The 16,757-nt window shown below is 34.3% G+C and overlaps 2 protein-coding genes and 2 pseudogenes across 7 annotated transcripts in view; 3 read left to right on the forward strand and 1 right to left on the reverse strand.

The window, feature by feature from the left end:
* LOC148609011 (MOB kinase activator 3B-like) overlaps window positions 1-1,279 on the forward strand; it is a 42,561-nt gene extending 41,282 nt beyond the window's left edge. For all 4 annotated transcript variants that reach the window (XM_088541005.1, XM_088541006.1, XM_088541007.1 and 1 more), the window contains exon 10: window positions 1,091-1,279. The gene's annotated coding sequence lies outside the window, so the exon portion shown is untranslated. The remainder of the gene's footprint in view (window positions 1-1,090) is intronic.
* Window positions 1,280-3,832: 2,553 nt separating this feature from the next.
* Window positions 3,833-16,750, reverse strand: LOC148609012 (uncharacterized). Of its 3 annotated transcripts, none has more exons than XM_088541423.1 (6): window positions 16,626-16,750; window positions 15,429-15,514; window positions 10,764-11,162; window positions 9,084-9,398; window positions 7,909-7,983; window positions 3,833-7,781 (listed from the first exon to the last, which is right to left on the reverse strand). In XM_088541423.1, the coding sequence occupies exons 2-6, from the start codon at window positions 15,508-15,510 to the stop codon at window positions 3,964-3,966; spliced, it is 4,689 nt and encodes a 1,562-aa protein (XP_088397549.1). In that variant the 5' UTR covers window positions 15,511-15,514; window positions 16,626-16,750; the 3' UTR covers window positions 3,833-3,963. The 3 variants fall into 3 exon arrangements, with proteins under 3 accessions (XP_088397549.1, XP_088397550.1, XP_088397548.1); XM_088541424.1 differs by having other exon boundaries at window positions 9,084-9,392; window positions 16,603-16,734; XM_088541422.1 differs by having other exon boundaries at window positions 16,603-16,734.
* On the forward strand, window positions 11,169-13,948 carry LOC148609013 (uncharacterized; annotated as a pseudogene).
* On the forward strand, window positions 13,508-14,867 carry LOC148609014 (uncharacterized; annotated as a pseudogene).
* Window positions 16,751-16,757: the final 7 nt, after the last annotated feature.

Consider the following 16,757-nt stretch of genomic DNA (forward strand, 5'->3'; position numbering starts at 1 on the left):
GCGTATAGAACTTTCATATCGCATCTCATATAAATCACATGATAGACCGGCAAAGTTAAGTATGAAGGCTACAACTTACAAATAAAAAAAGAAAGAGCTAAAATGATGATATATAAACAATAAGTAATGTAAATATGCGGTCGTTATATGTTATCAATAGGATACAAAATGGGACCAGAAACAAACAAACATTATCATCATGACCGAACAATGTTTTGAGTAAATGTGAATGGATTCCTTTGAAAATGAACACAATGTGTCATTTCATAAAAGAAATGCTGAGATTAATTTCTGGTGTGTGATTAATTGAACCGTTCACAAAGAAGGGACCAAAAGGTTATCTTCGAACTTGTAGTACAAAGTGCCACACCAGGATGGAAGGGATTGATTTTGGATGATATGACTTGAACTGACAAGGAATTTAGGGCCAGAATGTGTCTAGAAACAAGCATTTTCCTGATATACAGTGAATAAAAATTGAGTGGAAGTGAATAAATCTCTTTGAAATTGTACCAAATGGGTCATACCCCCAAAGGATTGACTTAGGGGATTGTGCTTATTGAGGAGTAAAAGGGCAAAAAGGGGCCACTGCGATTCAGGTAAAATTCTTTTTCTGGGCCAAGTATTTAATCGCAATCAAAATACAGAGCTGTATGAAAATATGCCCCATGCAGTATGTAATAATGGACCTCGGGTTGTGTTATTTCGAGGCAACTGGACTTTAGTCTATCCATCATGTTGATTGTCCAGTATAACACAGTAAAGATTATCAGACTTTATATTTGGTACATGTACGTTTAGTTCCGGTCGATTGAGTTTTGACTAAGTTATGACTTGTGTATTTTTTTGTTAATCATTGATAGGTATGCAGGCGGTGGGGGACTTAGAATCTTATCTTCACCGACAAGATGAAGTTTATTGTAATAGTTGAATTTTATTTTTATTTATTTCGACAGGTTTTACTCGTTAAAAGTGCCTGCGTATTAGCATTTGTGTAGGTGAGCAGGTTCCTAAAGTAAAATTGTTCCTTTTTCTACATTCATAGTTGTTCATGGCTATCGTTACATTCATCTTTCAATTTTAATTTCAGGGTGACGCTAGGACGGACAGGACATGTGATCTCAGGCTAAATTATGGACTACGACTCCGGATATGGTGATAGGACGTGACAGAAATCGGCGCGCTACTGTTCTAAACAGAGACTAAAGTGCTGATTGTTGCTTTAGCAACTTTAATATATTGTTGACATGATTCCTGTATATTAAAATATTTTGTTATATTTATGTTTAATTTTATAGTGTTCCATCATGATCATCTCGGTAACGGGGTATCTCTACTGACCTGTCCATTGGCAATTCCGCATCTCTGTAATGAATATGGCGCGGTATTAGCGTCAACAATAAAACGTTCTGCCTAGCCTAAAATAAAGTTAGGCCTAGCCAAAACTATTTATGTCTAGCCTAAAGTATTTATGCCTAGGCAAAAATAAGGTTATGCCTAGCCAAAACTATTTATGCCTAGCCTAATGTAGTTTAGCAAAGCCTTAATTAATTTTGCATATGCTAAATAAATTTTGCTGAGCCAATCATCTGCCTTGTAACAAAGGGTTGCATAATATTCTACGAAGCCTGGATGTTAATCACGATTCTGATTGGTCAAATAATCCAATAGCGTCTAAGCATAAATAGTTTTGGCTAGGCATAGCCTTATTTTTGCCTAGGCATAAATAGTTCAGATTTCACATTCTACTAATATATTTTATACTAAGCCAGTTTCAACCGCTATGATAACATGAGATTAAAGTGTCTTAACAAATAACAACATGTTCAAGTCCATCTTAACCCAATACAAGTGTACTGGAAGGTCCCATGAAATATTACATAGCAAAATTTCACTCTTCTCGTTTTCGTCTGTATTCATGATCAGTCTCAAGACAACCACCCCTCACCGGAAATTTGTAAGGACTTGACTGTTATTAGCGGAAAAATTAAAGGAGTCAAGTCTTGAACTCAAATATTTCTAGCTAATGTTTTTCTTAAAAAAACATTAACCTCTATAAAATAAGCTTATCATTTATATGTAACTCAGAAACATATTTTTAACGACTATCATTCATATCATTTATGTTTAGATCTCTATAATAAGTTTAGGAAACCATAGGGACACATTGAACTTCCTATCAACTAGTTTTACTTCAGTGTACCATTCAACATTGTAACATTTCACAAGTGCAGAATACAACACGCCCGCAATCATATAAAATGGTTTATCACAAATCTTTTCGTTCCTGTCGATCTGTTTTTCAAATCTCGAAGATTGTTTGATTGATTGTTGGGGTTTAACGCCCGAGCATCAATATTTCAGCTATAACCAGGCGATAAATCCCGAAGAACACGCATGGAAGCGAAACAATATTCACTGAGTTAAGAGGCCGTCTTAAAATTGAGAGTCTGTGCCTGGTTTCAAAAATCTCAAATTGAGATTTTCCTCAAATGCTTTTTCAACTCAAATTCCTACCGATGAAGAATTGAGGAAAACTCTGGTTTCAAGAACTTTTTCAATTTGAGATTTTTTTTATGAAACCCACGGCAGGTCTGACTTCGCCTATATTCTTTTTAGTTCGTTGATGTTCCAAAGAGTGCGTTTTGGTTTTCTTGTTTAATTTTTGTTTAAAATATTTCCTTTGATGATATTTTCATTAAAGTTTTAGATAATTAATTTTAAAAATAATGTTACATCCAAGTTATTAAAAAGTTCAATCCATCCATGCTTTGAAGTGTTTCAGAGATATGGTTATATCCATGTTTATAGGGTCAAGAATCAACCATGGGTTCAGCTTATTTCGTGGAATCGATTCACCTGCGTTTTACTTGTGTACTTGTGTTCTGATGTGTGCGTTTCATTAATAGGTTATTTTGTTGCACATGTCCGATTTCGATCGTGTTCTTAATTGTTTGTTTTTGGGTTCTGGTTTTATTCAAAGTTTGAGAAGTTATTTATGATGGTCAGCATCAATCAGTGTTTTGTGGAGATCGATGTCTGATAAAGAAGTTTATTTTTCTGGTCTGATCGAGAGTTATTTTGGTATATTGGTTAAATCCTTGTCTTGAGGAGTACATTATAGTGTCAAGGTTTCACGTACTACAATTGCATGTACAAACTATATTCAAAGGAATTTGATGTATTATTTCTTTTCAACAAAAGAAAGGATACTGAAGGTTTCAAAGGTGAATGAGGTGTCCATTGATAAAACAGAGCCAAGAACACTTAAGATAACAGACAATGATCGAGTCATGCCCGACAAAAGTAAGAACAAAAAACAAAATAAAAAAAACAGAAAAAAGCAGCAAAACCGGGCAACCCAATTAAAATCAGATATATCAATTGTTCTTTACAGTCACTACCTACATTCAGTGAATGAATAGAACATTTGCTATGTACAATTTTCATTAGACAGGTGCTGGATGGATGTGTCAGGTGAGTCGTGAATAGTTCTTGCATCTCGTGTTATGAGTGATAGAGAAGTATCTTAAAGCTCTTTTTAGTGTTCCACCGTCACCCATAATTAAATGTGCTCTTTTTTGTAATCGGATTCACCCCGTCACACTACCGAGACAAAGAAATGATCGTGAACATATCGATAACGGACAGTTTGATAGTTAGCTGAGAATGTTATGGATCGTGAACAACAATTGTGTTACTTTTTTTCGATAATTACAACAAAACTACAACTTGAACAAACGAATGAAGAATGTCTGTCAAAATGAAAAATATTCGCAAAATTTATGAAGTAATGCATCTTTATTTGAATATATATATATATATATATATATATATATATATATATATATATACCCCCACTACCATTGATATCCTGAATTTTATATTAATGTTACAGTGTGTACTAAGGTGTCTTATAACGGTTGTCTTAGTTTCTCCAGTTCTTCCCTGCATTACCATAGTTTACATGGTCGTGCATCTGTCTTTCTTTTTAAACATTTTCATTATTTGTTTATGACGTTTCGCTTTCGCAATCTGTTTTGCAGTATAGCCGTTATACCTCATGTTTACGTCTGCATTATTCTGTAATAATAGATAAACAAGGTCTCTTAGTCCAATTTCACAAGCGACATGTAAAGGGCTTTTACCATGTATATTGGGTATATTCACATCAACAGAATATTGTAAAAGTTTTTTGACAACGTCCAAGTTACCCATCTCACAAGACAGGAAAAGAAGAGTTTCTTTTTCATCATTGCATATGTTAACATCAGTACCCCTATGACGTAGTAGTTCATCCAAAATATCGATTTTTCCAACTCGGCATGCGAAATTTAAGAACAAGAATCTATTGTTATATTCCATGTCAGTTTGATGTTGTAATATAGCTCGAACTATAGACATCATACCAAAGTCAATAGCTAGGAAAAGAGGGCTTGTACCGAAGTTGTCTTCTTTGCCCACGTCCAAAGGATGATTCAACAATTCCAAAGCTATATCTGCATGTTTCCTCTCACAAGCTAAAAATAATGGAGTATGGCCTTCTTCGTTGCTATAATTTATATCTACAGCATGTTGTAGTAATCGACTGACAATATTCAAATGCCCCCGTCGGCACGCCTTATGTAGTGGAGAATCTCCATCCACCGCCTTCGGATCCAAATCAATTCCAGGACGAGAAATTAACTCTTTGACAATTTCAACACGACCATAAGAGCAAGCAATATGTAAAGGGCTGACACGACTTTGGCTGCATTTGTTAATATCAGCATGGTAGTTTATTAACTCTCTTACTACTTCAATGTGTCCATTTTGACAAGCAATAAACAGTGGAGTTTTGCCTTCATTATTACTTTCATCAATTGCTACTACGTTACCATACAAAAGCTCACAGACAATATCAAAGTGACCAGCAGCACATGCAGCCCAAAAAGGAGATTCTCCTTGATTGTTAGTTTTGCTCGTATCAACCGACTGGTTTCGAATAAGTTCAAATACAATATTACTATACCCGTTAGCACATGCTATATAAAACGGCGAGAAGCCATCATCGGTACATTGGTTTACTTCAATTGGATACTTCAAAAGAAGCTTTACGATCTTAAAGTGACCATTCTGACAGGCTATATACAAAAGCGATTTATTGGAATGATAAAATACGTTTATATCATACGAATGTTTTAGGAGAAGTTGTGCTATTTCGACTTGTCCATACTGACAAGCTATGTATAGGGGTGACAATATACACGTAGTTGTAGTTTGTTCAGCTATGTACGGAAAACGAGTAACCAGTAGATCAACGATGTCAATATGTCCCTCTTGACACGCTATACATACGGGGGAAAATCCATTCATAGTACAAGCATTGATGTCTGTCTCATTGTGAAGAAGTATTTCTTTTACCAGGCCAATAAATCCGTTTTTACAAGCAATGAATAACGGTGTTTCACCAATGGCAGTTCTTAGATTGATATCTACAGAATGTCTTAGAAGTTCTATAGCTACATTAATATGGCCCGATTTACATGCCTGAAATAATGGCGATTCACCAATTGCTGAACATATGTTTACATCATAGCCATAGTTTATCAATTCCCTCGTGACATCAACGTGTCCATTTTGAGAAGCGACAGACAAGGCCGTGTCTCCGCCAAGTGTTCTTTGGTTCATGTCTGCAGAGTTTTCTATGAGATATTTGACGAGTTTCAAATATCCTTCCTGGCTGGCTACGAATAAAGGCGAAGCTCCATTAGCATTAGCTTGATTTACATCTATTTTTGGATGTTCCAGCAAAGATTTAACAATTTTGGAATATCCATTTGAACATGCGATGTATAACGGTGATGTACCATTAACATTGGATTTGTTTACATCAATCTGTGGATGATCAAGCAAAGACTTGGCAATCTCAAAAAATCCTTTCGAACATGCAACATACAGAGGCGTCTTCCCACGTTCAGCATTTCCAGCACATATATTTACGTTTATTTGTTTGTGCTTTAGAAGCTCTTTTACCACTTCAATTTCATTTTTGTAGCAAGCAGCATGAAGGGGAGAACCCCCAAATTGTATCATCATATTCACGTCGATTGAATGTTTTAATAACTCCTGAACAATTTCCAGGTAGCCGAACTCAGTAGCAACGTATAAAGGGGACGCCCCGTTTTGTTTACATTTAGACAGGTCTACAGGATACCGAAGAAGTTGTCTAACAACAGCGGTATTTCCTCTAAGACAAGCACGGAATATTGCTGTCCGACCTTCATCATCAAATGCATTGATATCGACTGATGAGTTTTTGAGAAGCTCATCTATAATATTGGGTCTATTATAGAATGCCGCAGCCATCAGTGGTGTAACATTGTTACGTCTCCTTTTGTTAACATCTATTTCAGAATGCCGAACCAGCTCTTTTACAATGCTGATATGACCATGCTCGCATGCTATGTAAAGCGGACATACTCCATCTTTTCTGGTGCAGTTGATGTCTTGGGTGTAATACATAATCCAGTTGAGTAGATCAACAAAGCCTTCGGCACAAACTTGCAATAATGCTGTCGACAAGTTGTCACGATCTTTTGTTTGAAATAGTTGTTGCCTGTATGATAGCTCCTCTGAATCCAGGTGAGACATGAATCTTTTCCTAAACTTATTTGATTTCATATTTATGTTGGAGAATACGTTGACAACATACCCATTGGCCCAATCTGTTAACATTCTCTTCAAATAAATAGTATCATATTCAGAAGGAATTTTTATGCGAAATTCATCGTCATGAAATTCTCCACAAATAAACCGTTCCCGTACGAAGTTTGGATGTGAATGCTTTATAAAATGGCAAGTCCATTTCTTGGCAAAATACACAGACAGAAAATCAAACAATTTATCATGTATAATTTGTACCTTTTTGTTCAAAACAGTAATAAAAACATCTTTCAGAGTAACCATAGCTTTGAGTATACTTTGTCCTGGAGTACCCTTGTTAAGACCACATTCTGCAAGTGTCGAGGCTACAGCGGGGTCATCAGCCTTTTCAGCGAAATCATCCTCCACTAGTGTGTTGTAAAACAAAACACACAGAAGTAATCCGCAGTATTTCAATTTTCCTTCATCTCCCTCTAATAGAAAGTTATCTAGATCCTCTTGCAGTATTCCAAAAGGATTGGTTAAGGAGGTGTCAAAGAATGGGACTTGTGTTTTACTGTATAATTGACACAATAATGGATAAAAGTCATATCCTCCGAAAATACTTATTACTTTATAAGACCGATTTTTAAAATACATTTCTGCAAGTTTGGTCGTTTCCTCCTCAGATAAACGAAGTTCTGGTGAACTAATGTTACATTCGCAGAGCTTGAAAACAGACAGGACTGAAAATTTGTCATCCCGAAAAACTTGTAGCCTACAAGAAGATATAATCTTTACGGAGACGTCATCTAACATTAACATGATTTCATCCAACATCAGTTTCCAATTGTTATATAAATGTTGGTTGAGAGTAAAGCGCCCACAAACATCATCAATAACAAATAGCATTTTTCTGCCGGGAATGTAGTATTGTTTCATTTCTTCAGGCTTCTTGATAGGCACAATAAAATAACCATTTTTTTTCATTTTTAAAGCCACATGATGAACAATAAACGATTTACCGCTTCCGGAATGCCCGATTACAGTAACGCTGCTATTTCCCTTAATGCAATGCAATACATGAGTTGCTGCCCTTGTTGGAACAAATTTTCTGTCTTCCTTCTCCCACTTTTCAACACGTATTTTGTATTGTTCTACAAAAAAAAAGAGAATATATTGCCATTCATAAATAAAAGTAAATATCAGCCAATGAAATAAATTGTCGGGATATTTCCCTATTGTCTATAAACCTATATTGCTGTATTTCTACTTTATAAATACCTTGGATGTTCATGGGTATAACTCTGTCTAAATCTTCAGCTTGCTTCATAACTCTTTCGTGTGCAGCTTTCAATCCTGTAAATAAAAATATGCAAGTACAAATGTTAAAAGTAAATGAATAAATGATTAAATAAACTAATAATCAAAAACGGGTATGACATTACACTGTATCTACTCGACTATTTCTGCTACACTAAAACTTATGTTATGTAAGCATGTGCATTGCCTATAGAAGCTAGAACTGTGTGGTTCAACAAATTTTACCGTGTATGTACAAAGTCTGGAAATAAAAAAAAACTAGAACAGTTCTCCACGGATGGCGTCAATCTGTGAAATCAAAGTGACAGCAGAATAACTAAGAACGGCCGTGATGATTGCCTCTCCTATCTACAGCAGAAATCCCAAGATCGACCGTGATGATTGCCTCTCCTATCTTAGCTACGTCTCGATTTGAATTATACAATCGGATCTACTTTTTCCAAGGTGGGTTAGGTTCTTGAACAGCAAATTGAACAGATGAGAAATATGGGTAAGAAGGGCTTATCATGCGAATTTCCCAGAATTATTCCATGATTATTTTCATCACAGAAAAAAAAAGGAAAAAGGAATGAATCGAAAACGAGTTTAAATTTTTAATGATAAATATTAACGCTTATATATTTCCATTCATTGATCTCGATAGGTGTCATTTGTTTTATTTTCTAGCTACGGAACTTCAACTTATGCGTTCTACTGAACTCTTTCCAGTTTGACTGATAAACTATCACTAGAACCATGTTTGAATGCCTTTTTTCACGGATAGAAACAATATGAAAATAAATGAAAATATTAAAGGATAAACATGTACAGCTTCATCGCAAAAAAATATATATATAATATTTTGATGATTCGGTGCAGTATATGTCTCAAGCGATTCAGAACATTTATTGCGTAGTTAAAATGCAGCACACCACTGCGAATAACCATGAAATCTCAGCATTATCAAGGATAATCAGCTGGATTCATGATTAAAAAACCGAATTATCCAACGGTATGGGTTTACCCATATCTTTGCTTGTTATGTATTACATTAAACGTAAATCATTATTTTCGTAAACTCGTGAAACGTTCTTAACAAATATTCACACAATGGAGTAGTGTCATAGCAGATTCTTTCTCAGCCCTACTTAGCTTACCAATTTTTATAAGTGACTTATCATCGTCACTAACTTCAGTTGCTTCAATTTGATTGGCTATATCAATATATTGTTCATCCAGTCGCAATGCTTTAAGAAACTGGTAACATGCTCTATCATCCTTTTTAAGTAGCTTTCCCAGTAATTTTCTATTTCTCTCATTTCTAGTATTCCACTGTATACTAATTTCCTCTGAGTCTTCGTGCGACATAATATTTTCAGCTATTAGATAATCCAAGACGACCGTCGAACAATCAGTTTTATGAACTATTGTCTTGTAATTCTTCTGAATCTGTATTTTACTGAGATCTGAATCTACAAAATAGGCTTATAATAGTAATGTTTCATCCATATCTAATTCCCAATAATGGAGGGATAAAGTTTCAAGAATTACTTACATATATATCTGATCTATCCAAATAAACTTGAAATTAAAAAAACAAATCATACACATTCGTCTGTCTCATACCTAGACCTTAATTTGTACACAGATAATACAGGAGTTTCATACAAACGTGACGATTTTGACTTCCCAATAGTAAACTTCCCTTTTTCTAAGTGGCAATATACCAACATCTCCAGCCTACGAAGTATACATTTCACAATTGATTCGTTACACGAACTTTCTCTGTAGAGCGCGGGTATTGTCAAATAAAATTTAGGGATATGTTCAGCCTTTGTTAATATCATCACTACAGAAGTTTTACGGCCGGCATTACAATTTGTTCGAGACCGATATGAAGTTTCAATGTCCAAGATCAGACAGGATTCGATGTCTTACCGAATTGACTGCCCAACGAACTTGACAATTATTAATCACACTGTAATCATAAAAGTGCGTTTTAAATTACCTAAGTTTCAATGCTTGTATCAATGTTATGGCTTTGCATTTTCAAATCGCTTTTTATTTTGAGTTTCAGGCTATAGAAAAAGGAACAGATATGGTAAAACGCAACGAATGCACCATTTTTAACCTTTTTAAAATAGCAAATAGTTATAGAGATCACCAAAAGGTCCTCAATAAGTGTAAACACACACACTATTATACTTAATGAAACAAAATGTTCTTAAAATGTTCCAATAAAGCATTTTTAAACCAAAAAGTTACATCATATTTAAAGCGTCTTGATAACAATTTAATTTGAAGATCTGCTTTCTTAAATTGTACAGGTTAAAACCATGATTTGTAATATTAAACATGCCCTTCTTTCAAAAATCTCGACTAAAAGATTACAATTTTAAGACAAAATGTCGTAGTACATTTCCGGTGATTTGTAACATTTTCTTTGGTTACTTTTTGTTATTCTGATTTTTCACAAAATCGCATTTTTAATGGTAGTAATTTAAAGTTTTTTTCTCTATATTTTTGAGTGATGAATTAAGGAAACTCTTTTTATTTGGTCCTAATTGTGATGAGAATCCTATGGGAACAATCCAGGTTCTTTTGAAGAAAACAAGGGCTACGATCTTCTAAGTTACAAGTTTCGTGGATCCATGTATTTGTGAATGTATTCACAATTCCAGTAATAACCTTATGAGGTGGCATTTGCTGATTAAATTTACTGAAATAATGATTAAGTATTAAAATTCTTATTTTGATATTGATTTTTGAAACGTTTTGGTTGTTCATCTATTTATTGATTGTGCCATACGTGTACATTTATGGAGTAGTGTACATACCTTTTGTTGTTAAATAGTTGACAGATTCTTCACTACCAGACCCAACAATGCTACGTGCTTTAACTAATGTATGCCTCTGATGGGATCTTTGTAAAGTACCAGTAGTCGGTTGTGAACAGTACTTATACATTCTGTTGACAAGTTCAACGACGTCAACGTTGAACTTGTCCGATTCCGCTAGAACGTTGACCAGGGCTGTAAATGTATTATATGGACGAGTAAGAAGGATATCCAACAGCGTCTTGTTTCTATCGGCAAGTATTGACGACTGGACGATCTCTGCACGATCGTCTGTCATCAGAATACAGCAGGATATAAGTTCGTCTAAAACATCTTTATCTAGTGTTGTTTTAGATATCACTTCATCATAGAATAACTTCATAGGAGACTCTGCCTTGCCTGAAATACATTTGTATATATTGTGCATTAATAGAACAAATAGATTGTCAGAATACATAAAAAAAAGAATAGAGAATTTTAGTCGTTTGTTTCTACAAAGATGAACTATAGAATAAACACAATGTCTTTTTAGAAATTATAAAACAGCTATAATTAATTAATTAACTAAATGTTAATGGACACAATTGTTATTTGCCAGGACAATGGACACTTTGAGATTTTGAATTGTTTTAATAAAGATGATGAAAATTTAGACACCTTGGATAAAGATGAACTTGCGGAGAGACCAAATAAAAGTTTTGACATTAAGGTGGAAAAAGTGAGGAAAATTCAAAGAAGGATCTTGAACAGACGGATTTGGTGAATCTTGTACTTTTACAGGAAAATTGTTTGATTGATGAGGAAGGAATTAATAAAAGACTAGGTGAGATAGATGCTATTTTAGATAACACAAAATACGCAAAACAAAAGGGATCATTAAAGGATGATTTAATCAAATTTCTAGACAAGAATAATCTTTATAAGGATTTGTCAACAGCATGTCCAAACGATGTTCGATTTTTTTTTTAGACGGGAAAACAAAAGTTCATAGATCGGGTTGTGCATTTACGTCCAAGATGCAACAAAAAAGATTCAAAATGTAACTGTCCTGTGAGAAGATCAGCGGGATCAGTCGATAGTCTCATTGGTCAAGTTAGAGCTATTTTTCGTGACTTTGGTAGATGTTCGGATCGGAATGCAGTTTTTGAAATATGGAATCCTGCCGCAGCTACTATCATCAAAATGCTAGCAGCAATACGTTTAGAACAATCTATTAGCGCCACTACTCCAAGAAGGGCACCACCTTTATTTAGGGATAAACTTTATAAAATTCTTCGACATATTTATAAACTTACAAACCCTTATTTTTCCATGATCCATACATATATTTTACTTCGGGACAGTACATTCTTAAATCTTTTGTCTCATACTGGAGATCGGGCAGACGATTTAGGAACACTTTTAATAGATCAAATATTTGCTATTCCTAATATTGATGGCATAATGTTAAATTTTTGTACTGAAAAAAAAATGTAGATATTCGTGACCCAAGACTCGTGGTTTTAAAGTGTGATAATTTAGAGTACTGCCCAATGAATGATCTCAAAAAGTATATAAAGTTTTGTAAGGAGAATGGTTTCGTCTTAACAGGTGGTTATGTGTTTAAACCGATTGAATATACTCGAATATAAGTGATAAGTAATGAACATCATCTGCTCTGCAGTGAATCGGCGCCTTATTCTAAGTATTATCTATGCAAATTAAATTTATGGGAGGGAGAGACAACCTATAGTACAAAAAGTGGGTTTGCTTTAACTTTAGCTTGGATGGGAATTGATAAAGCATCAATCAAACAACATGTAGGTTGGAAATCTGATTCAATGTTTCATCATTATACTGCGGGTAATGATATGTGTAGTAGATATGCTTATGCAAAAGCCCTCTCTGTTGAGCAAAATAAAACCACTCGTCAAAACATTTATGAATTTCAATTCTTTAAAAAAAATCACTGAATGCCAGTTCTAGTCGGTATATTGAGAATTTTGTTTCTTCTGTTTTAGAACTCTCATTTGAACCAGCAAATTCATGAATTAAAAACCAGCATGAGTGTTGATAATGTGGCTGATGCATTGCGTGAAGTAAAGGTGTATGCCGCTTGGGCAAACGAAGTCAATGTTGATACATTACAGATGGAATTAATGCTTCTTGATGAGATGGACAGGCGTTTTGATCATGGTGACAAGAAATTGTACTCGTTGGTCCTTAAACATTTTCTATGTAATAAAGATCAGCCTCGCATAGGTCATTTAGTCACGTCCCTATTAAGTTCTCCAGCAGAAGTTAAGGTGTATGAAAAAGAACAACAATTCTTAAAATTACACGGAAATAAAGGAATTGTTACAGAACCTTCTAATGCAAACGTGTCGTCCAAAATAGAAAGTACACACAAGATCGTACCATCATTCGATCAATTCGCGACAATGTTACAATTTAAGCAAACTTTTGATTCTTCTCATCAACAACCTATGCGTTTTGCAAGGCACCTTTCATCAGCAAAGGAGAGGCGCTATCCCCAATGCTAATGTTAGGCCTCGTCCGGGTTCAAATTATTCGGGATGTCACATCTGTGGAGATGTTTCACATTTCCAAGCAGACTGTCCACGTAGACAATAACTTTAATATCAAATTGTTGTCTTTACAGATTCTGTATAATTTACCTCTGTCGCCTTTCTCATGGTAGTTTCATGACAAATTTTTACCCTTGGAAGTTTAGAAAACAGATTCCAATTGAGTATCACTGGACAATGATGTAAAATGTTTTAGTTTAGAAAATGATGAGAAGTTCAGTTTTGACTTGGAATAGACTATGTGTATAATTTATTATCAGAGCTGGAATAGAAAATGTGCATGATTTATTATCAGAGCTGGAATGGACAATATGTATCATTTATTGTCAGAGCAAGAATAGACAATGTGTATGATGTATTATCAAGCCATTGTACGTGTATAACGCGCATCTATTTGTAGCTGGTAATTTTCATGGAAATTTAACGCAGTGGCAAAACTTAATTGAAAATTCCTAAAGTCATGTCTTAAAATGGATTAAAGATGGTATTGACATTAATGACTTCATTCAATCATTTAAAGGAGAATTTTGTATGACCACGAGTATTCATCGCCTCGACAATTTCAGAACGCCAAAAATTGTGAGGATTTCGTATGTTTTATAAATTCAGAACTGCAGTAAGATTAAGGTCTAGTGCACTTTCTTATGTAGGACAAGTTGGAGAGGTAGTGCCTCCTTTTATTGTTTCGTCAATGACAATAGAACCGACCAAACCAAGACTGTGCATAAATATTATGTATATTGATTGTTTTATGATACACTCCAATTTCCTTAGACACACTGTCAGAAGTTCCAAAAATTGTTAAGGAAAATAGTTGTTTAACGAAATTAGATGATAAATCAGGTTATGATGTCAGAGAATTCTAAGCGTCTTTTGGGATTTCAATGGAGTGGTCATTATTTCCAATGTAATGCGTTACTGTTTGTATGGAAAAACTCTGCCTTTGTTTATCATACAATAAATTAATAAGTCATTTAACGTTTACGACATATGTCGGTGTCATGCCTTCTTTATATCGATGATAGATTAATAGAAGAATTTAATGGATATTTACTACCCCATATAGGCAATTCTACAGAGTGAGCTAAAATAGCCATTCATTCAGCAGTAAAATGATTCGTTAGTCTAGGGTATTTTTATATTGCCAAGTCTGTTTTAGAACCAGTACACTCTTTAGTCTTTTTGGGTATGATCACAGACAAAGAAAAGATGTCTTTCTTTTTAACTAAGAAAAGAAAGAAAAAACTAAAGAAAATTAGACAACTGATTTTACAGAGTAAGAAGGTACCAGTTACTGTTATACAATACAGGTCTTTGTATGTGTCTGGCTATACCTGGAGCAAAATTGTATACGTCTATTTGTAATCAGGCGATTTCAAAGGCGATCAAAAATTATTGTAACATTATCATTGATAAAAAACCTCAGTAGGAAGATCAATTTTGAAGGTTTTTAGATTCATGTGATCAACCATTTCTTTGGGTGCCAGACAGACATTCCATTTTAAAGGTTACATCTGATTCATCCGATTACAAATAGGCTGGTACTATATCAGGTCCTAATTTTGTTAGTGTTAATTCGAGGTATCGATGCTTTTAGTCAAAGTTATGCAGATAATAAGAAATATTATGCTTTTCCCCCTATTGCTTAATGCCAGCTGTAATTAGTTTTTTGATAGGGGAGAGAATTAAGTGTACATTAATGTTTCCTCAGTTTGTTCCCACTCCATCATGGTTTCCTCTAGCTTTGAGATAGCGTGGATTACAATTTAATATTTTAGCAGTAAGTTTTTCTGGATCTTTCCTGTATCAATTTGATCCGATGGAGCAGTGTAGCGAATAGAGTCGTCACATTCTGAGACGTTAATTATATATATATTTACCTAGCTGCCCGAGTGGTCTATGGCACAGGGCGATACGATGGGCGGACGGTACATACTTTAAGTGTTTTTTTTTATATATATTTTCGCACCTGTATTGAAGTTTTAAAAATATGTAAAACTCCTTTTGAAGTTTAGATATTGATTAAAACAAAGCAGCTACTCTCAACAGAGATAAATTGCAAGAATAAATTCAATAATGTTTAAGTATGATTATATACCTGCTTCAGGCATTAGATATTGTTCAGTAAGGTACTGACAATCTGCGTCGCCCATACATACGTAGTCATCTTCCGCCATCATAATGCTGAAATAATGACAATAAAAAAACCCGACATATTCGTATACATTCTACTGTGTAAGAAATATAAAAGCCGTAAAGTAATTTACAAAAATACATACGTTTGTAATAATCCAATAAAGAGTTATACGCTAGTTATACTAAAACAAAAATCCAAACACTTGTAATACTAAAAGCCAACGGCCTTAAATAATAATAAGCTTCAGCCTGGTTTTAAAGCAGAGTTGCATTTGAATGACAAAACAAAAAGCATTTGGACTAAAAAGGCACAATAATTAAATACTTTAACCAATAGCCACACAGACCTTAAATGCTATAACAAAAAGCCTTAGGCCCTAAATACCTTAACACAAAGCCACAGCCTAAAATGTTAAAACAAAAGGCTGTAAAGGATAGGAAACTTGTTTTCTGAAGTCAATTATTTTACTTGTTGGGTTGCGAGAAAATACAAGAGGAAAATATAAATGTGTAAAACCTTTCCTTTTGTTTGAGATTGTAATCTAAATATTTACAAAATCAAAATCAAATCACATGAAATTGAAGATTTAAGGGAAATCTGAATTTGAGATTTGATATGAAACCCAGACCTGGCTCAGGTACCATTCGTAATAACCCATATCCTTTATAAAGAATTCTCCGAAACCGAGATTTATTACAATTACTGTATATATCTCCATTTAGAAAATAACGTTTCATGAAATATCAACATGCAGGAAGAGGTGGAAACGACGTATTATGTCGGACAGACAGACAGACTGTAACCTCAGATGTAACCTATTGTGTAAATCCAACGTTATTTTTCGGATGATATTGAAAAATTATCGACAGGACTATGTTAATATTCATAAACATAAATATCAATTTAAGTTATAGTAAGAAAGCTTAAAAATAATAGTATTGCCAATAAAACTCATCCGTCTTCACTCTCAAACTTCTTGGTATAACGTTAACGGAACCAGATAGAAATGTGGAGAATGTGTCATTATCATAACAGTTGTATTATATATTTGATAGTGGGAATAAGATGACCATCTAGCATGAAATCTTGCAAGAGATGTATCTAGACAGCAAAATGATGTAGTATCTAAACTTACATTATAAGAGGATTTTCACATACCAGTAGACAGGATACTTTTACATGGGAAGAACAATTATACTTCGATTTTCTTCTCCCCCAATACACACACACGTGTGTATTAATATTTCAGACGGAAATGACTTTAAGTACACCGCCGACAAGGTATCACTT

Source organism: Perna viridis, chromosome 8 (genome assembly GCF_037379345.1).
Source record: "Perna viridis isolate PV_CMFRI_1.1 ecotype Kerala chromosome 8, ASM3737934v1, whole genome shotgun sequence".
In the NCBI taxonomy this organism is placed as follows: domain Eukaryota; kingdom Metazoa; phylum Mollusca; class Bivalvia; order Mytilida; family Mytilidae; genus Perna; species Perna viridis.

Coding starts and splice junctions, on each gene's coding strand:
- LOC148609012 (XM_088541423.1), bottom strand. CDS start 15,510: ATGATGGCGGAAGATGACTACGTATGTATGGGCGACGCAGATTGTCAG. Junction 11,163..15,428: donor ATATCTAATGCCTGAAGCAG/GTATATAATCAT, acceptor AATGTATTTCAG/GCAAGGCAGAGTCTCCTATG. Junction 7,782..7,908: donor TATACCCATGAACATCCAAG/GTATTTATAAAG, acceptor TTTTTTTTGTAG/AACAATACAAAATACGTGTT.